Source organism: Macaca fascicularis, chromosome 2, assembly GCF_037993035.2.
Source record: "Macaca fascicularis isolate 582-1 chromosome 2, T2T-MFA8v1.1".
In the NCBI taxonomy this organism is placed as follows: Eukaryota; Metazoa; Chordata; class Mammalia; order Primates; family Cercopithecidae; genus Macaca; species Macaca fascicularis.
In genome coordinates, this window is record NC_088376.1 from 115,791,361 (window position 1) to 115,810,657 (window position 19,297).

The 19,297-nt window shown below is 43.3% G+C and overlaps 2 protein-coding genes and 3 non-coding genes across 14 annotated transcripts; 4 read left to right on the forward strand and 1 right to left on the reverse strand.

Annotated features, from left to right (window-relative positions):
* Positions 1–22: 22 nt before the first annotated feature.
* Positions 23–8,780, forward strand: GNL3 (G protein nucleolar 3). 4 transcript variants are annotated; one of them, XM_045386127.3, is made up of 15 exons: positions 23–201; positions 771–1,010; positions 1,241–1,378; positions 1,499–1,612; positions 2,118–2,201; positions 3,051–3,183; positions 4,581–4,693; positions 4,937–5,063; positions 5,831–5,918; positions 7,140–7,314; positions 7,452–7,594; positions 7,673–7,809; positions 7,897–8,072; positions 8,309–8,375; positions 8,470–8,780. In XM_045386127.3, the coding sequence occupies exons 4-15, from the start codon at positions 1,604–1,606 to the stop codon at positions 8,550–8,552; spliced, it is 1,335 nt and encodes a 444-aa protein (XP_045242062.1). In that variant the 5' UTR covers positions 23–201; positions 771–1,010; positions 1,241–1,378; positions 1,499–1,603; the 3' UTR covers positions 8,553–8,780. The 4 variants fall into 4 exon arrangements, with proteins under 4 accessions (XP_045242062.1, XP_005547430.1, XP_073888557.1 ...); XM_005547373.3 differs by having other exon boundaries at positions 771–829; XM_074032456.1 differs by having other exon boundaries at positions 23–96.
* LOC123572075 (small nucleolar RNA SNORD19) lies at positions 3,225–3,292 on the forward strand. Its single transcript, XR_006696415.1, has one exon. It is a non-coding gene; the product is annotated as a small nucleolar RNA SNORD19 (small nucleolar RNA).
* LOC123572085 (small nucleolar RNA SNORD19B) lies at positions 4,733–4,816 on the forward strand. Its single transcript, XR_006696422.1, has one exon. It is a non-coding gene; the product is annotated as a small nucleolar RNA SNORD19B (small nucleolar RNA).
* Positions 7,008–7,084, forward strand: LOC123572077 (small nucleolar RNA SNORD69). The gene has a single exon (XR_006696417.1). It is a non-coding gene; the product is annotated as a small nucleolar RNA SNORD69 (small nucleolar RNA).
* GLT8D1 (glycosyltransferase 8 domain containing 1) lies at positions 8,773–19,273 on the reverse strand. Of its 7 annotated transcripts, none has more exons than XM_074032457.1 (11): positions 18,924–19,262; positions 18,202–18,430; positions 15,575–15,627; positions 15,392–15,490; positions 12,854–13,067; positions 10,778–10,895; positions 10,498–10,582; positions 10,188–10,300; positions 9,676–9,842; positions 9,453–9,492; positions 8,773–9,296 (listed from the first exon to the last, which is right to left on the reverse strand). In XM_074032457.1, the coding sequence occupies exons 3-11, from the start codon at positions 15,588–15,590 to the stop codon at positions 9,258–9,260; spliced, it is 891 nt and encodes a 296-aa protein (XP_073888558.1). In that variant the 5' UTR covers positions 15,591–15,627; positions 18,202–18,430; positions 18,924–19,262; the 3' UTR covers positions 8,773–9,257. The 7 variants fall into 7 exon arrangements, 5 of the variants coding, with proteins under 5 accessions (XP_073888558.1, XP_015301494.1, XP_015301495.1 ...); XM_015446008.4 differs by having other exon boundaries at positions 9,453–9,565; XR_012431262.1 differs by lacking the exon at positions 10,498–10,582 and having other exon boundaries at positions 9,453–9,565.
* Between the last annotated feature and the right edge of the window lie 24 nt (positions 19,274–19,297).

The following is a 19,297-nucleotide window of genomic DNA, read 5'->3' on the forward strand; positions in this document are numbered from 1 at the left end:
CGTGACGCTCGTCAGTGGCTTCACTTCACACGTGGCGCTAGAGGAGGCAGGGTGTCGTGCTCGTGCCGCTTTCTACAGCCAACATGAAGCGGCCTAGTAAGTGGGGTCGGGAAGCGGGCGTGGAGGGACCCATGTCTGGAAGTTGCTGCAGCCTCCACGACGCTCTTTTACGGCTACGGCTTTGTCTCTGCTGATATAGGGGTGAGAGCCTACGCGTAGGCCTTGGCCCTATTTTCTCGTAGGACCGAGAGTTGGAAGTCCCTACGGCGATCATGTTAACCGCGCGGGCTCATTCTGTGGAACGAAGACGGGCAGAGGGTGGGAAAGACTAGGCTAGATTTTCGTAAGGAAGCAGCTTCTGAGCCAGGTTTCAGGCCCAATATCTTACTTTCCGTGGCCACGTGCAGGCTGGCCCAGGTGAGAGCTGAGAATCGCCTCCCAGACTCAGTGTTCCTCTCCTGCCTTATGATTCGTGCTGTTTGACACAAAGTGGCTGTCGTTTTGGGTCTCATAAACGCTCGTACACGCTGCTGTGTATGATCCCATTCTGATATTGTAAGAGTAGGTGCAGGGAACTTGGACTCCGTTCTGGATCTACTGAATCTAATTCTCTGGAATTTGAAAGTGGCATGTATGTTTGCATTAGGCATTTCGCATTAGTCTTAACGTTAGGTTTGGCAGCCAATAACACGAGAAAAGGATATAACTCCATAGTGCGTTAACCCAGAACTAATCATTTGCGTTAACAGATTTGTGATGTTTCTTTGTAGAGTTAAAGAAAGCAAGTAAACGCATGACCTGCCATAAGCGGTATAAAATCCAAAAAAAGGTAAGTGTAGTGCTTGAGAGAGCTATACTAAACACTGCTAAACTGATTTTGCCCTGTTCCTTTGCGGGAAAGTCCGGGTTAATGTGATTTGGTTTCGGAAAATGGCATTGGATAGACTGACCATGGGCACGAGCTCTTAGGCATCAGGAGTGCAGCTGTGAGAAAGTGCAGTGATTTGGTGGTAAGTCTCTAAATTTGTTCAACATGTTAATCTCTGCATAGAGAGCCTTCTAGTTACATTTTCTTACTGTTTTATACTTACCTATGCATTACTTTGTAAGATTCCAACTAAAGCTCCATTTTCCTATTACATTTTATAGGCATAACTAAATTGCAGCCAGATTGGTTTCTCACTTGAATTCTGCTTAAGTATAAAGATATTTTTGTAAGCAGACAAAATCTCTTTAATAGGTTCGAGAACATCATCGAAAATTAAGGAAGGAGGCTAAAAAGCGGGGTCACAAGAAGCCTAGGAAAGACCCAGGAGTTCCAAACAGTGCTCCCTTTAAGGAGGCTCTTCTTAGGGAAGCTGAGCTAAGGAAACAGAGGGTAAGTTATGTTAGCCAGAATTTTCAACGAGTGGTATAGTGTGTTATGTGTGATATTTTTCAGAGTAAGGTAACAACACTAGTCACTGGTTCATCTATTTCCCTTACGGCTCTGACACAGCTTGAAGAACTAAAACAGCAGCAGAAACTTGACAGGCAGAAGGAACTAGGAAAGAAAAGAAAACTTGAAACTAATCCTGATATTAAGCCATCAAATGTGGAACCTATGGAAAAGGTATGATTAGGTCTCTTTATGAATGAGAGATCAGGGGTTTTGATTTTGTTTTTGTTGCTTGGGCCTGAGTGCAGTGGCACAATCACAGCTCACTGCAACCTCGACCACCCAGGCTCAAGCAGTCTTACCACCTCAGTCTCTGAGGAGCTGGGACTACAGAAGCACACCATCATGCCTGGCTAATTTTTTTTAGTAGACACGGGCTTTCACTATATTGCCAAGGCTGGTCTCAAACTCTTGGACTCAAGTGATCCACCCACCTCAGCCTACCAGTTTCTGGTATTACAGGTGTGGGCTGTTGCGCCTGGCTGAGAGATGAGTTCTGGTGCAGAAATAAAAGCACATCTACAGGCTGCTGAGCTTCTTGGGAGGAAGACAACTGAGTTCAGACTCCATCTTACCTATTTAACAACTGCAAGTGCTGCTACTCAGCTGTGGAAAATGGAGATAGAGGTTACTACTGCTCTACTTCTAATTTTGTGTCCTTTTCCCCTTTATCCTCTAGGCATTTGGGCTTTGCAAAACTGAGAACAAAGCCAAGTCAGGAAAACAGAATTCAAAGAAGCTGTACTGCCAAGAACTTAAAAAGGTATCTTAGCCTAGGTCAGTGTCTGACAGTAGTAATGAGGTTTAAAAGACTCAAGTCATTTTTTTTTTAACCTTTTAAGATCAAGGGTACATGTGCAGGTTTGTTACATGGGTAAACTTGTGTCGTGGGGGTTTGTTGTACAGATTATTTCATCACCCAGGTATTAAGCCTAGTACCAATTAGTTACCTTTCCTGATCCTCTCCCTCCTCCCACCTTCCACCAACAAATCATTTCATGACTCGACTGTAACTTATGCTGTTTAATGCCTTTCCTGCTATGTTTACCTGACAAATAGTTTCTTTGGTTCTAAATATTTGCACAAAACTGGTTCTGCCTGTAAGCATGATTTACAACATTTTTAAAAAAAATGTTGACATAGTGTTGAGATTGAGAAAAGTACATTGGAGTAAGCAATGTCAGGCTAAGGGTCTCTACTCTGTTGAAACCTAAGTGAAAGAGGACAAGAGGGTACTGTCTCCTTGGTGTAGTTGCTCTCCAGCACTCCCATCCCCAACATCCATTTTCCCAAGCTCACTCCCCCGTGGATAGAACCTGACTGCCCCTCAGCAGCTTTTGGCAAGGCCAGAGGGACCTACCAAACTACATAATTCACTATGGGAGGATTCAAAGACAGGGATATTTTCATTTTTGAAATCCATCTTAATCAGAGGCCTATGTTTTACTTTCCTGTGTGAGAAATGATGAGGGTCAACATTCTTCATACCAAAGTGAAGACATGAGATCCAACTCTGAGCTCACCCTGTTGCCAAATGGATAATGTCAGTACTCTCTTGTTGAAGGTATTACCAGAGCAAGGGATGTCGTTCTGGTTATTTTTTACTTAATAGGTGATTGAAGCCTCCGATGTTGTCCTAGAGGTGTTGGATGCCAGAGATCCTCTTGGTTGCAGATGTCCTCAGGTAGAAGAGGCCATTGTCCAGAGTGGACAGAAAAAGCTGGTACTTATATTGAATAAATCAGGTGAGTAAAGAGGGTACCCTTTGTCTTCCATGTACATTGGTGAGGTATGAGGATACAGTCTAATAGTCACTGAAGACTGATTAGATCCAACTCTGACCTCAGCACAGCCAAAGTATGTGCACTTTGCCAGAGACAGTGCTAGTCAGTGGGGAGGAGGTGATTTTTACAACTGACTCAACTGGTTTCTACTGTTCTTTTGCCATTCAGTATTTACTGTCTTTTAAATAAGAGTGTAAGCTGTTATACCCAGTTAAGTGTAGTATATTTCATCTAGGAAGTGATGACAGTGTGACAAATTCCCCACACCTACACAATGTCGGGTATTAGTTCAAGAGTGAAATAAATTGGAACGTATGTGACAAAATATTTAAATGAAATGCATAATTATGCATCTGAGTTTCAGCAGCAGGAACAAGAAAACCCAGAACAGAGAATTACAAAGCAGAAAATGGGAATGAAATCTAAAATTATTTTTGGGGTTAAGAAACAATTGCCTGTTTGGAAGGCTGAAGCAGGCAGATCACTTGAGGCCAGGAGTTCGAGAAAAGCCTGGCCAACATGGCGAAACCCCATCTCTACTAAAATACAAATATTAGCCGGGCATGATGGCAGGCACTTGTAGTCCCAGCTACTTGGGAGGCTGAGGCAGGAGAATTGCTTGAACCCGGGAGGCGGAGGTTGCAGTGAGCCAATACCATGCCACTGCACTCCAGCCTGGGCAACAGCAAGATTCCGTCTCAAAAAAAAAAAAAAAATGAATGAATAAAAGAAACGGCTGCTAGCTGAAGGTAAATTCTGGAAACATAGCTCTAGAGTTAGTAGGTTTGTAATCCAGACGTTGAGTCTGTCCTGAAATTTTTGAGTGAGCAATACAAAGGGAATTGAAATAGAGAAGTGTAGATGCTGAGCTCTGTTAAGATATGGGCAGCATGGTAGGGGAGCTTGCCCTGCCCTGATTTTCTAGTTAAATCCTTTTGAAAAGACTGGGAAAATGTAAACCAGAGTAAAATCTATAGTTGCCAGATTTTGAAATGCATCTCAACAAAATAGTGAAATTGGAGCAAATGTCTTACTTCTCTTTTTTTGTTGAGACGGAGTCTAACTGTCACCCAGGCTGGAGTGCAATGGCACGATCTCGGCTCACTGCAAGCTCCGCCTCTTGGGTTCACGCCATTCTCCTGCCTCATCCTCCCTAGTAGCTGGGACTACAGGCGCCCACCACCATGCCCAGCTAATTTTTTTGTATTTTTAGTAGAGACGGGGTTTCACTGTGTTAGCCAGGATGGTCTCGATCTCCTGACCTCGTGATCCGCCCGTCTCAGCCTCCCAAAGTGCTGGGATTACAGGCGTGAGTCACCACGCCTGGCCGCAAATGTCTTGTTTCTAATTCCTATCAGATCTGGTACCAAAGGAGAATTTGGAGAGCTGGCTAAATTATTTGAAGAAAGAATTGCCAACAGTGGTGTTCAGAGCCTCAACAAAACCGAAGGATAAAGGGAAGATAACCAAGGTATCCTTTATTAGTAGTAAGATATGTGGTTCTTTCAGATTTTGGTTGAAATATGATGAGTGTACAAAATCTTGATTTAAATAAATGAAAAATTACAAGATCCAACTCTGATTTCAGCCAGAGATAATCTGAAAGGCAGTGTAGTTAGTTTAAGAGCTGGGCTCTGGAGCCTGATTGCTTGGGGTTTGTTAAAATGATTTTTCAGGTAAGTTGCCAGAATAATTCAACTATTTGGAATTTTAGCGTGTGAAGGCAAAGAAGAATGCTGCTCCATTCAGAAGTGAAGTCTGCTTTGGGAAAGAGGGCCTTTGGAAACTTCTTGGAAGTTTTCAGGAGACTTGCGGCAAAGCCATTCAGGTTGGAGTAATTGGTGAGTTTCAGTTCATTACTTTTTACTTTTTAATTGTTGAAATAGTTAAGAAGTTTAGCCAGCTCTCCAAGTGCCCAAGCAGCAGTGTATGGAGTTGTTGTCAAGTAAAAGGCTCACTCAAATACTAGCTTCTTGCCTATATCTTACTAAAAGCACATAACCACACACAATTTAAAGAAAAAAACTTACACAACTGTTGGCCGGGCACGGTGGCTCACGCCTGTAATCCCAGCACTTTGGGAGACCAAAGCGGGTGAGTGACGAGGTCAGGAGATTGAGACCATCGTGGCTTACACAGTGAAACCCCGTCTACTAAAAGTACAAAAAGTTAGCCGGGCGTGGTGGTGGTTGCCTGTCGTCCCAGCTACTGGGGAGGCTGAGGCAAGAGAATGGCCCGGGAGGCGGAGCTTGCAGTGAGCCCAGATGGTGCCACTGCACTCCAGCCTGGGCAACAGACTCATCTCAAGAGAAAAGAAAAAAAGAAAACTTACACAACTGCTCCAGATTCAGGTTTTTTGTTGGAACTGATTATTAGGAAGCTGGTTTCTAAAAGCTCTTGGTTTGTTTGAATTTACAGTATTTTCCTGCCTTTTCATTACTTGTGCAAAAAATGAAGAAACTAAAATTGGCCTTAGTATTGAAGTGAAGACACAGATCCAACTCTGATCTTGCCCTAAACATCAGGAAAATGGAAAATTAGGCAGTGAAAATTTCATGAGTGCCAACATATAATGCTTTTTATATCTGGATTTCCCGTTTATTTGTAGGTTTCCCAAATGTGGGGAAAAGCAGCATTATCAATAGCTTAAAACAAGAACAGATGTGTAATGTTGGTGTATCCATGGGGCTTACAAGGTAAATGGAGGTGTCCATAATTGTAATATTACTAGTGACACACTGTTTTATTTTAGTTATCTCAAGGAAGGTGATTTTTTTTTTGAGACAGTTTCGCTCTTGTTGTCCAGGCTGGAGTGCAATGGTGCAGTCTCGGCTCACTGCAACCTCTACCTCTCAGGTTCAAGTGATTTTCCTGCCTCAGCCTCCCGAGTGGCTGGGATTACAGGCATGTGCCCCCACACCTGGCTAATTTTGTATTTTTAGTAGAGACGGGTTTCTCCATGTTGGTGAGGCTGGTCTTGAACTCCTGACCTCAGCTGATCTGCCCGCCTCGGCCTCCCAAAGTGCTGGGATTACAGGTCAAGCCACCGTGCCTGGCCTAATTTTTTTTAAAGCTTTTGGTGAAAGGAGAGATTTAAGCCAGTGCTAGGCTTGGAGAAAAACTGATTGGAGTGGGACAGCTGCCCACAATTCAGTTTGAAAGACAAGTTAAGCAAATAGATAGAGAGGAAAGCTCCCTCAGAGGAAGTGATGTTTGAACCTGGCCTTGAGAAATTAATAGAAATTTGCCAGCTAGAAGGCTGCCACCACACCTGGCTAGTTTTTGTATTTTTAGTAGAGATGGGGTTTCACTGTGTTGCCCAGGCTAGTCTCAAACTCCTGGCTTTAAGTGATCCACCTGCCTAGGCCTCACAAAGTGTTGGGATTATACTTTCGTTGGGTGGCATGAGCTACTGTGCCCTAGATCTTTTTTTTCTTGAGACGGAGTCTCTGTCTCCCAGGCTGGAGTGGTGCTATCTTGGCTCACTGCAACCTCAGCCTCCTGAGTAGCTGGGATCACAGGCACCCGGCTAATTTTTGTATTTTTAGTAGACAGCGCTTTCACCATGTTGGCCAGGCTGGTCTTGAACTCCTGACCTCAAGTGATCCACCCGCCTCAGCCTCCCAGAGTGCTGGGATTACAGGCATGAGCCACCGCACCCGGCCAGAAGGTGGCGTATTTATAGCAAAGGAAGTAGCATGTGTTTTGGGTGATGTAAACATACAAGCTGTAACATGCAGTGTTTCTCTTTAGAACAGTTGGGTATGCTGTTACAGTTTTAGATAAATGTGAAGCAAATGATGATAAACTGGATCTGACTGACTGTGCTGAGTCTGTTCAATCCAACTCTGAGCTTCATGTTCTCTTACCTTCCAAATAAACCAATGCCCCCATCAATTCCATCTCTCTTCTTTCAGGAGCATGCAAGTTGTCCCCTTGGACAAACAGATCACAATCATAGATAGTCCAAGCTTCATCGTATCTCCACTTAATTCCTCCTCTGCACTTGCTCTGCGAAGTCCAGCAAGTATTGAAGTAGTAAAACCGATGGAGGCTGCCAGTGCCATCCTTGCCCAGGCTGATGCTCGACAGGTAAAAACCCCTTCTCATGAGCTCCTTGGAGCCATTTTCTTTCATCATAAGCATTTTCAGTAGAAAAATTTTGGAAGTTTTTTAAAGTACTGATGTGTCAGATGAAGGACAGTTCTTTTTTTTGTTTGTTTTTTAAGGTAGTACTGAAATATACTGTCCCAGGCTACAGGAATTCTCTGGAATTTTTTACTATGCTTGCTCAGAGAAGAGGTATGCACCAAAAAGGTGGAATCCCAAATGTTGAAGGTGCTGCCAAACTGCTGTGGTCTGAGTGGACAGGGTAAGCTTTCTTTTCTGTTGGCATTTTGGTGACCACTAGAATAAACCTCCTTTTGACACATCTTATTTTTAATATCAGTGCCTCATTAGCTTACTATTGCCATACCCCTACATCTTGGACTCCTCCTCCATATTTTAATGAGAGTATTGTGGTAGACATGAAAAGGGACTTCAATCTGGAAGAACTGGAAAAGAACAATGCACAGAGCATAAAAGGTGAGAATTGTGTGTCACTGCTGTCTTCATCAGTTGACAGGCCAATAGAGGTCTTATCTGTTTACATGGGCTTTGTTTCTTCCCCAGCCATCAAGGGTCCTCATTTGGCCAGTAGCATCCTTTTCCAGTCTTCTGGTCTGACAAATGGAATAATAGAAGAAAAGGACATACATGAAGAATTGCCAAAACGGAAAGAAAGGAAGCAGGAGGAGGAGGAGGATGACAAAGACAGTGATCAGGAAATTATTGATGAAGAAGTTGATGTAAGTGTGTCCTCCATGAGTTGTTTAAAACTGAAGTGAGTTTTCTAGCATTATAATACATAATGGGAAAGAACTGAAGATAGGAAATATTTGAGGCTTGTGATCCGTTAGCCTTAATTTTACACATCCCGTTATATGTACCTCCAAAGAGTTAATTTTTTCAGGTACATAACTACTTGGATTAAATGAGCAAGACAAGGGCTACTAATCCAGTACCATTTTTCTTTGTCACACAGGAAAAGAGCTCAGGCATGTTTGCTGCAGAAGAGACAGGGGAGGCACTGTCTGAGGAGTCTACAGCAGGTGAGGCAGGCAAAAGGAGTTCTTCTAACAAAGCAGCATGGTGTAGAATCACTTTGACTTTTTGAAAATCTCTTTTTATTTTCCTGCAATATAGGTGAACAGTCTACAAGGTCTTTTATCTTGGATAAAATGATTGAAGACGATGATGCTTATGACTTCAGTACAGATTATGTGTAACAGAACCATGTCTTTATGAGTTTTTTTTTTAACATTCTAAGCAGACTGCTAAACTTCTATGTATAATGTGTGTAAGTTATGGTATGCATGAGCTGTGTAAATTTTGTGAATATGTATTGTATTAAAACCAGGCAATTTGGAATCCCTAAATTCTATAAAAAGACAATTCACCTCATTGTGAGTGGAAGTAGTTATCTGTAATAAAAAAATACGATACCTATTGAAAAATGTTGTTTTATTTACAGATCAGGCCACAGGTTACAACAGCAGTTTTGAATTATCTGTACCAGCTAGCTGAACTAGCTATATCTGTTCTTCTTTCCAGTCATTCAGCATTGTAGTAAGAAAACACTTGGTAAGGCAGATGGAGACATATTTATAGTCTATAGTCTGGGAAGCTGACTTCCAGACAGGGCAGTTTGTCATCTTTACCCAGCTGACACATCTTTTTCCATGGCTTGCTACGATAGGCATTGAAGCCTAGCAACTGTTACTTTGCATACATGCCATCTTCCAGGACTTCCTGAGAAATGCTTATAGTTTAAATTCTGTTTCACTTTATGTTTGAGATCTCGGTATATCTTCGGATTAGGTTGAATTTGCCTGTTGGGTCTGGAATATACCATTTTTCCCAAACATCAGTATATGAAGCAGTCCTTCCCCATGGCTTAAAATGTCCATTCCAATGGAGTAATTTGGCAGCCTTTACAAACTGAGGTGAATATCGTTTTCCAGCACTGGAACCTTATATTTGAGACAAAAATAGGCACATCATTGTGCCATGTGAAATTGTGCAGAAAACTTAAGGGAAACAAAGAATATACCCCATCCCTGAGGATAGTTCTTTAGATACCAATTCTTTTTACTAGCTTATGCCACTGGTTAATTCTACTTACTTACCAAGGTGGCGGACATTCCACATAGGATCAATGGTAGAGTGCTGTTGATAAAATACGATAAGCAGAGGAGGTGTTGTGATGCTACCAGCCAGGGTTCTGCTATACAGTCCCTCTCTTGGTGGGACAGAAAACAAATGTTAGTGAAAAATACTAACTCCTGTTAGTCACAACTCCCGGAATTGAAATACAACAGTTTTTCACAGCTTGGCCAGTTACATACTTACTCTACATTGAGTTTCATCCATTTTTCCAGTTGGTTAGTTATATTCTGTCGTTTCCATTCTGTCAGGTTTGCAACAAAAACTCCAGGATTAAATGAGCAAGTGCTGGCTTTCATGGAAAGCTTACGAATTCTTTCCTTTTTATAGTCAAGATAGCCAATGTAATTGTACTAAAAACAGATAGGATATATGTATTTACTACTTCAAACAATAGATACAATTTTATAGCCAATAGAGAAAACAGCTGTTAAACTATGACTTCTTCAGATTAGATAATAGATACTTGAAATTCCAAGTTAGAATAGGAACCTAGATGTTGACATATTAAACCAGATGTTCAAGAAGAACAATTAGGCTGTCAAGTCCATGAAGAAGTCTACAGAAAAGCAGGCTTGAGTTTTGTGATGAAATGATTAGGGAGTGAGTGTAAATTGCAGCAAAAGAGTTCCCTGAATTTGCAACCTCTTCCCAATAAACGATATTGTAGGAAGAGGGATGTGTGGTAAGCAATTTACCTGGTTTCCTGCTCCACGGATGACAACTTTAGTAGAGGCTGAATCACAATCTTCTGAAAATGCAGCTGCATGTCCTGGCTTCAGTGGTGTATTGTAAAGGGCAAGAATATCACCTGAAATAGACAAGATGTTAAGATTTACATTTCAGTTGCCTTGAGAGTTCCCTGTTACTCCCACTTCTCCCTATGGTGACCTTTTATAGAAGACCATAAATAAAACAACCACTATAGCCCACTGTAGCCCATTGTTTTATTTAGCAATTGTACTCAATCTGGGTGGAGAACAGCACTCATGGTAACATTTTTGATACCTTGCACAATTACATCATCATCCATGTATATGGCCTTCTTTGCGCTGGGAATCAGAATTGGCAAGTAGAACCTTGCAAAGGTTAACTGGAAAAGGAAAGAATAATTGGCATAGGATACTGCACTGGCTGTGCTTTTATTTACATAGAAACTCCTAGGATGCTTTCAGTACCCATTCAGGAGAAGAAAGGACTCTTAGAACCATCCAGGCTTGGTCCCCAGGAAACTACCTGCACTATATCCACAGACACCCAAGTATAAAGAAGGATGCATGGAACTCACAGGTTTCATGGATTCCCCCTGGTCAGGATCCTCCTTTACTTTCCCTTCCAAAAGTTTAGGGTCAAAATTGACAATTTTGTATCTGATACTTTTCAGGGAATCACTGTTGAGCCAGGACCTGATGAAGATAAAACACTAAATTTTAGTTTCAAATAATGTCTCCAAACCAATAAGGGAATAATGCAAAAGAAACCCTATGGACCAAATAGGTGTTGACAAGCTCCTTTTATCTCTGAGCTTTGGTTTCCTCGTCTGTCTCCAAACCAATAAGGGAATAATGCAAAAGAAACCCTATGGACCAAATAGGTGTTGACAAGCTCCTTTTATCTCTGAGCTTTGGTTTCCTCATCTGTCTCCAAACCAATAAGGGAATAATGCAAAAGAAACCCTATGGACCAAATAGGTGTTGACAAGCTCCTTTTATCTCTGAGCTTTGGTTTCCTCATCTGTCTCCAAACCAATAAGGGAATAATGCAAAAGAAACCCTATGGACCAAATAGGTGTTGACAAGCTCCTTTTATCTCTGAGCTTTGGTTTCCTCATCTGTCTCCAAACCAATAAGGGAATAATGCAAAAGAAACCCTATGGACCAAATAGGTGTTGACAAGCTCCTTTTATCTCTGAGCTTTGGTTTCCTCATCTGTCTCCAAACCAATAAGGGAATAATGCAAAAGAAACCCTATGGACCAAATAGGTGTTGACAAGCTCCTTTTATCTCTGAGCTTTGGTTTCCTCGTCTGAAGTGATGGTTATTCCCACCAACGTCCCTCCCTGAACCAAGATTATATAGTAATTATCTTATAACACTAAAACTACTCTAGAAAAATACAATACAGAATTAAGAACATTTCGTCACCACCTAGACCATCCAACTCTTAACCCAATAAATACACTGGTGAAGAAAAGACGTCAAAGTGACGGTAGCGAATGCTAATTACCAACAGAGTAATCTCTTATCTACAGACTGACTTGTTAATTCACTGAGTAATTCCACCACTCAAGTCTGAGGCACTACCTGTAAGAAAAAAGTGTTTGCTAAAGGAGTACTGCACATTTTTTCTAGGTCAGTTTCAAATCAGCGTTTTGTGGATACTTAGTGTTATTTCTGTAGTCTATTTTTTTTTTTTTTTGAGACGGGGTCTCGCGCTGTCACCCAGGCTGGAGTGCAGTGGCCGGATCTCAGCTCACTGCAAGCTCCGCCTCCCGGGTTCACGCCATTCTCCTGCCTCCGCCTCCCGAGTAGCTGGGACTACAGGCGTCCGCCACCTCGGCCGGCTAGTTTTTTGTATTTTTTAGTAGAGACGGGGTTTCACCGTGTTAACCAGGATGGTCTCGATCTCCTGACCTCGTGATCCGCCCGTCTCGGCCTCCCAAAGTGCTGGGATTACAGGCTTGAGCCACCGCGCCCGGCCCTCTGTAGTCTATTTTTATACAGCTTCTGTTTCTGTATTTTAAATGGGTTCAGAATTTACAGCTTCAAAAACTAAGTATGAACCATGGAGAAGGCCATAAGGACGAAAATGTTTTAGAAATTTGACAACTGGTTAATTTGTTAGACCAACAAATTTGGAGTAAGTTTTGTAAGTCTTAGTTCATTTTCAAAACGGATTGGACTATCCAAATTTCCCCAGATCACTCTGGGGAAAGTCAAGATTTGGATCAGGACCTGTGATCAGCTTCACAACACTACTTTGCCATTGTTGCTAAGTCCCTTCCCACTCTAGACCAGAGCTGCTCAGAACATGTCCATGAAATAAGGAACCTGTAACTTATAAATCAACATTTACTGCTGCCTTCACTGAGAAAGTATTATTACCAAAACAACATCAGGTGGGGTTAACAGTGCAGAGTGACAGCTGACTGACTTCCTGGCATGAGCTCCTTGTATCACTTCTCCTATTATGGGGATAAGCTCATAATACAATCCTAAAAAAATATGTCAGTTGTACAGTTTATCGGTGGTACAATTTCAATTGTATAAAACGACATACAAACCACAGAAAAACAGTTCCTGGATTGGCAGCTGGCCTGCTCTAGATCATCCTCTAGAAGCAGAATCACATAAGCAGAGCTCACCGGAGATGGTCTGCTGTATTGTTGAGAGTAACAATGTAGAAAATCACATTGGAGCGAGTGTTGTGCTGAATGCTGTTTATGGCTGCGATGGCCCCCCCAAGCCTGTCTTCAGATGCAGCGATGACCACAGGAATCTCCTCTTGTCTCCCATCTACTGCATATCGGAGAGCATTTGGAACAAAGTCTATAGGTTGAGGCCCCACAATTCCTGAATCTGAAAACACAAGGAAGGCACTGTGATACAATCTCATGGGCTTTTGAGTCCAAGACATGGAAAAAGGGAAGGTAAGGATTATGGTTCTGATTTACCTCATTCTCCCCCATTAAACTGAAGCATATAGCCCTGAAACTTTCCCTGTAAGTAAACAAGCTTTTGGAAAAATGGAGGAAGCATTTTTTAAAATAGGCCGACAGCACTTTGATACACTACTGGTAGGAAAATAACAGAACCTGTTAGAATGTATTGTGGCAATTTGTATCAAGAGTTTCCTAAGGACAAAATCTGAAATATAATCAAAAGAAAGAATTTTATTTAAATTGTGAAAACATAGCAGCAAACTAAATATTTTTTAAGTCACAAATCACAAGTAGGCATGAAACCAATTGAGTGAGTCACAATCAATTTATACAGAAAAAGTTTCTGGATTGCAATAGAAAACTGAAGTAGAGGCCGGATGTGGTGGGTCACGTCTGTAATCCCAGCACTTTGGGAGGCTGAGGCAGGTGGATCACTTGAGGTCAGGAGTTCAAGACCAGCCTGACCAACATGGTGAAACCCTGTCTCTACTAAAAATACAAAATGAGCCAGGTGTAATGGTGAATGCCTGTAATCCCAGCTACTTGGGAGACTGAGGCAGGAGAATCGCTTGAACTCGGGAGGTAGAGGTTGTAGTGAGCCGAGATCATGCCATTGCACTCCAGCCTGGGAAGCAAGAGGAAAATTCCATCTTACAAAAAAAGAAAACTGAATTAGAATACCAAAGAAAATACAGTGTATCACACAAGGAAACTGCAAGTACTGTCCTATATACATTCTTGCCTTTTTTTTTTTTTTTTCATTCCTCATTGATCCCTGGTATTTACTATGTGCCAGGCAGTATCTAGGCACTGGGGTTACAGCCATGAATAAAACATCCCTAACTTTCTGATAGACAGCCAATAAGTAAATACATATGTATGTACATGTGCTACATGTATTTCCTATTGTAGGGCTGCACCAAAAAGTCTTAAAACTGTTGTACCACAAGATGTTATCCTGTGGAAACAGATTAATAGACATTAAAATTATGTATGAAGAGTTTCTACCATCACAGTGACATGCTTATGATATACAGAAAAACACATAATGTACAGTTTATATATAGTACAATCTCAACTGTACAGAAAAAAGATGTGTAGGAAAAAACTGGAAGGTACTAAGCCAAAAATGTAATAAGTTACCTTTAGGCAATGAAATCATTCAACCAATATTTATTGAACAGCTATAGGTATCAGCCACCATCCATAGGCACAGAAGATAAAACAGTACACAAACTGCCTTCATGGAGCTTGAATACTGTTGTCTCTTTTTTTTTTTTTTTTGAGACGAAGACTCACTCTGTCACCAGGCTTGAGTGCAGTGGCGTGATCTTGGTTCACTGCTACCTCCGCCTCCTAGGTTCAAGCGATTCTCCTGCCTCAGCCTCCCGAGTAGCTGGGACTACAGGTGCATACCACCACGCCCAGCAAATGTTTGTATTTTTAGTAGAGACACGGTTTCACCATGTTGGCCAGGCTGGTCTTGTACTCCTGACCTCATGATCTGCCCACAGCCTCCCAAAGTGCTGAGACGGTCTCCATCTCTTGACCTTGTGAGGCGCCCACCTCGGCCTCCCAAAGTGTTGGGATTACAGGCGTGAGCCACTGCTCCTGGCCGCTGTTCTCTTTTTTATAAACTTTCCTACTAGGAACATGCATTACTTTATATGTATCATACATATATACACATGATAAAACATGCTATCAGAGCACTCCGTGAAAGTCAGGAGAAAGCTATTATAGTCTCTCACTCTGGTCAACTGTGGTGGGTGGCAATCCAAAAATGATTTTTGACAAACACTCGAGCCTCAAACATTCCTCAATACCAAGGGAGAAGAGTATGAACAACTAATTCAATATATTGTGCAATGCATTATATAACACAGTGATTTTTAAAAATCACTTGACAAAACTTTTATTGCTACAGTCCCACTGATGCAGCTGCACAGCTGAAGGAAAGTAACTAGACTGACACTCTAGTGACTACAGCAGGCATCAAACACCAAGGACACTTGTCTGCCCTCACTTTCTGAAGCCCTGTCCTGCTGACATGTGAACAGATGGCAGCCCTCAGAGGCTCTCCTAAGGCTCTCCTTTTAGTGAAAAGGAATATTCTGTCAGATCAAACCCTTAACAAACAACTGCTAGTACTACCAGAAGAAGAACAACTTAGGATGTGCAACACAGAGAATACCAGGTCCTCAACAGATTCTAAGGCATTATTAGTAAATGTTCCCATACCTGTAACCTCATTCCTTAACAAACTGCTCAAGCCGAGGAAGTTATGGTGCAAAACCAGTAAGAAGAGAGCAACAGCCAGGACCAAGATGATAATGTTTACTGAAATAGATAGGGAAAACCTACGTTATACCTCTTTATCTTTCACCAGGTATAAAAACAAGTTAACTTGTAGAAAGAGCATACCTTTACGGAATGACATCTTTTTCTTCTGTCATATAAATTAGCAGTTATTAACCCTACAAAACAAAACAAGCCCCCAAAGTCAGTAAGTACATGAGAAGGGACATCAAAATGCCCTAACACTTTTTTTTTTTTTTTTTAAATTCAGGAAGAAACAGGAGGCATATATGGTATTCTGCAAGAAACTCATTTTGAATTAACAGTTTCCAAGAACCCAATTTCGGATCTGAAATTTTTGTGGTAGTCATTAATAAAAAACTTTAAAAAAGCTGGAGAAATACATAAGCTTAGTCTTGTATATTATACATCACAAGATGAAAAGCAAAAAAAAATTTAAGAATTAAGTTTCAGCCAGGCACGGTGGCTCATGCCTATAATCCCAGCACTTTGGGAGGCCGGGGGGAGGGGAGGAGTGGATCACGAGGTCAGGAGTTCAAGACCAGCCTGGTCAAGATGGTGAAACCTCGTCTCTACTAAAAACTGCAAAAAAAATTAGCCGGGCGCAGTGGCAGGGGCCTGTAATCCCAGCTGCTCAAGAGGCTGAGGCAGGAGAATCACTCAAACCTGGGCAAGAGAGGTTGCAGTGAGCCGAGATCGTGCCATTGCACTCCAGCCTGGGCAACAGAGTGAGACTCCGTCTTTAAAATAAAAAATAACAGAATTAAGTTTCTACTTAAAATTCCTAAAGTAGACATGGATTCAGGTTGTCTATGACCAAGTAACCTGAGGTCTTAGCCTCATCAGTAAAAACATGCCTGTTCAGAGTTGTATCCCATTCACCTTTAACATGAGTGTCCTCAGAGAAAAGAATATTATCCAAATTCACTTGACAAACCCACAGCAGAGAAAAAGTTACAAAAATTCACAAAATCCAATCGATATCAAAAGTTTGGAGTGCATTTCTAGCCATCGTAACTAGCAAAAACAAAAAAATGTTTATTTTAGTTTATTTTTTTAAACGGAGTCTCATTCTGTCACCCAGGCTGGAGTGCAGTGGCACGATCTCAGCTCACTGCAACCTCTGCCTCCCACATTCAAGCGAGTCTCCTGCCTCAGCCTTCCCAATAGCTGGGATTACAGGCGTGCACCACCATGCCCAGCTAATTTTTGTATTTTTAGTAGAGATGGGGTTTCACCATGTTGGCCAGACTGGTCTCGAACTCCTGACCTCGTGATCTGCCCACCTCAAGCCTCCCAAAGTGCTGAGATTACAGGCGTGAGCCACTGCGCCCTGCCAAAAAAACATTTAAGGTGCTATTCCCAAAAACCATCTCTGTTAGCTAGCTATTCATCTCTTAAGAAGGTGGTGTCTAATTGTCACACTGTCCTGGTTGGTCCTCCTCAGCTCATCTGACCTTCACCTTTTCTTTTTTTTTTTTTTTTTTGAGACGGAGTCTCGCTCTGTCACCCAGGCTGGAGTGCGGTGGCCGGATCTCAGCTCACTGCAAGCTCCGCCTCCCGGGTTCACGCCATTCTCCTGCCTCAGCCTCCCAAGTAGCTGGGACTATAGGCGCCCGCCACCTCGCCCGGCTAGTTTTTTTGTATTTTTTAGTAGAGACGGGGTTTCACCGTGTTAGCCAGGATGGTCTCGATCTCCTGACCTCGTGATCCGCCCGTCTCGGCCTCCCAAAGTGCTGGGATTACAGGCCTGAGCCACCGCGCCCGGCCGACCTTCACCTTTTCAAAACAATTCAGTGGAAACAAGATAGTAGGTGGAACTAAATTTATTTAAAAAATAAATTCCTTCAACAAGCTCTTGGTAAAATGTTTCCTTAAAGACATTTTACCAACCAAGATATTGTGAACCCACCTTTTAACCCTTACTATAGACCCTGGATCTGTAACTACATTTTCATTAGAGTATACAATTGTGTACGATTTGATTAGCAACACAGTTGGTCCTCAGTATCAGTCAGGGATTGGCTCCAGGACTCCCCATGTATACAAAAATTCACGAATGGTCAAGTCCCTTATGTAAAATGGCATATTAGAGTCAGCCCTCTGTATCTGTAATTTCAATCCGTGGTTGGTTGAATCCAAGAATACAAAACCGTGGATACAAAAAAAAAAAAAAAAAAGACCACACTGGCCAGGCGTGGTAGCTCATGCCTATAATCCCAGCACTTTGGAAGGCCAAGGTGGGTGGATCACTTGAGGTCAGGCGTTTGAGACGAGTCTGGCCAACACAGTGAAACCCCATCTCTACTAAAAACACAAAAATTAGCCGGGCTTAGTGGCGCATGCCTGTAATCTCAGCTACTCAGGAGGCTGAGGCAGGGCAATCACTTGAATCCAGGAGGCAGAGGTTGCAGTGAGCCACGATCGCACCACTGCACTCCAGCCTGGGTGACAGAGCGAGCCTTCATCTCAAGAAAAAAAAAAAAAAAAAAGGCCACACAAAGATGTATCTATTTATACACACATCAGAAAGTCTGTTCAATCACACCAAGAAATACAGAGCATGGGAAGGAAACAGGAATAAACTCTTGCCCATCCCTCATTCTGCCTTCTACACGTCCTGACTCCTTCTGAGGTCAGAAAAGTGTCAAAGGTGTCTGCATTTTACTGTTTGGTCTCTGCCACGTGCAAGGATGAAAGGGCACTGAGGATATACATACACTTTCTCCTACCCTTTCATCTGGCTGGCTCCCACTTGGCTTTCAGAAGTCAAGGTAGCCTCCTCCAAACTCCACGTTGAGCTGCACCTCCCCTGAGCTCCCACATCTGCGCCTCCCTCTCCCAGGGCTAATCCAGCTATCATGTATTTCTGGCGTGATGTGGCTGTCTCCCTTGACACGCTCTGGGCTCTTCCAAGGCAACAGCCTGGTCTTGGTAACAACCGTGTCCTCGGTCCGTTGTCTGGCACAAACAAGGTGCCGTGAATATTTGCTGGTTGCATCAATGAGGACAGCAGTCCCACCCTGTCCCGGGAGTGCCTAGAATCTCACTATCTGTGGCTAACCCTGAGTACATAACCTGGGGGCCGGAGAGCCAGCTGGGACCCAGAAGCCCGGGTTCCTCAGAACGGTTTCTCTCCAAAACGTGGGCATCCCACCTGGCTCACGGTAACAGAGGAGGGTCTACGATTTAGAGATACACCAGCCTTGAAAGAGAGGCTGAGTGAACCTTTGGCTGGCCTCTATCAGGAGGGCCCAGCCTGGATCTGTGAGGGTCAGTAAAGTCGGCCAGAATGTGAGAGGGCCGAGTTCGGGAGCCCCCAGATGAGGGACTCTCCACGCGGATGAGAGGGACAACCGAGGACCGAGGTCCCCTCTCCAAGGAAATTCTCTCTCTTGTGGATGCCGCCTAGGGTAGCCCCCTAAATTCCAAGGGTCAGTAGGGCCCCCCTTACACTTTGAAGTGATCGGAAAGTGTTGCGACGCTCCGGGGATCCCGCCAGGCTCAGAGATACCCCTGCTTAGGGCTCCGACAAGTCGTTCCCCTCAAAGGCTCGCCGCGGCCGCCTTTACTGCAGGCGATGGAGGAGATGGGGATGCAGCCCCGGCCCGCCCTGCCAGCTCAGCGCCCGCGCCGCAGGCCCCGGGGCCCAGCCCGTTGTCTGGCCGCCCGCGTCCCCTGCACGCTGGGCCGAGCCCACTTGCCCTCTAGCTCCGCGGCAGCCGCGCAGCCCCACAACACCCAACCAACCCGCAGCGGTGACCGCTAGAGCGTCGCGCCAAGCAGGCGCAGCGGGGCAGCCCTGCCGCCGGGGTCCTCGCAGAGAAA

Coding starts and splice junctions, on each gene's coding strand:
- GLT8D1 (XM_015446009.4), bottom strand. Junction 10,583..10,777: donor AGGGGGAATCCATGAAACCT/GTGAGTTCCATG, acceptor TTCCTTTTCCAG/TTAACCTTTGCAAGGTTCTA. Junction 9,297..9,452: donor GTGGAATGTCCGCCACCTTG/GTAAGTAAGTAG, acceptor CTCAAATATAAG/GTTCCAGTGCTGGAAAACGA.
- GNL3 (XM_005547372.4), top strand. Junction 2,202..3,050: donor ACTGCCAAGAACTTAAAAAG/GTATCTTAGCCT, acceptor TTTACTTAATAG/GTGATTGAAGCCTCCGATGT. Junction 5,919..7,139: donor GTATCCATGGGGCTTACAAG/GTAAATGGAGGT, acceptor CTCTTCTTTCAG/GAGCATGCAAGTTGTCCCCT.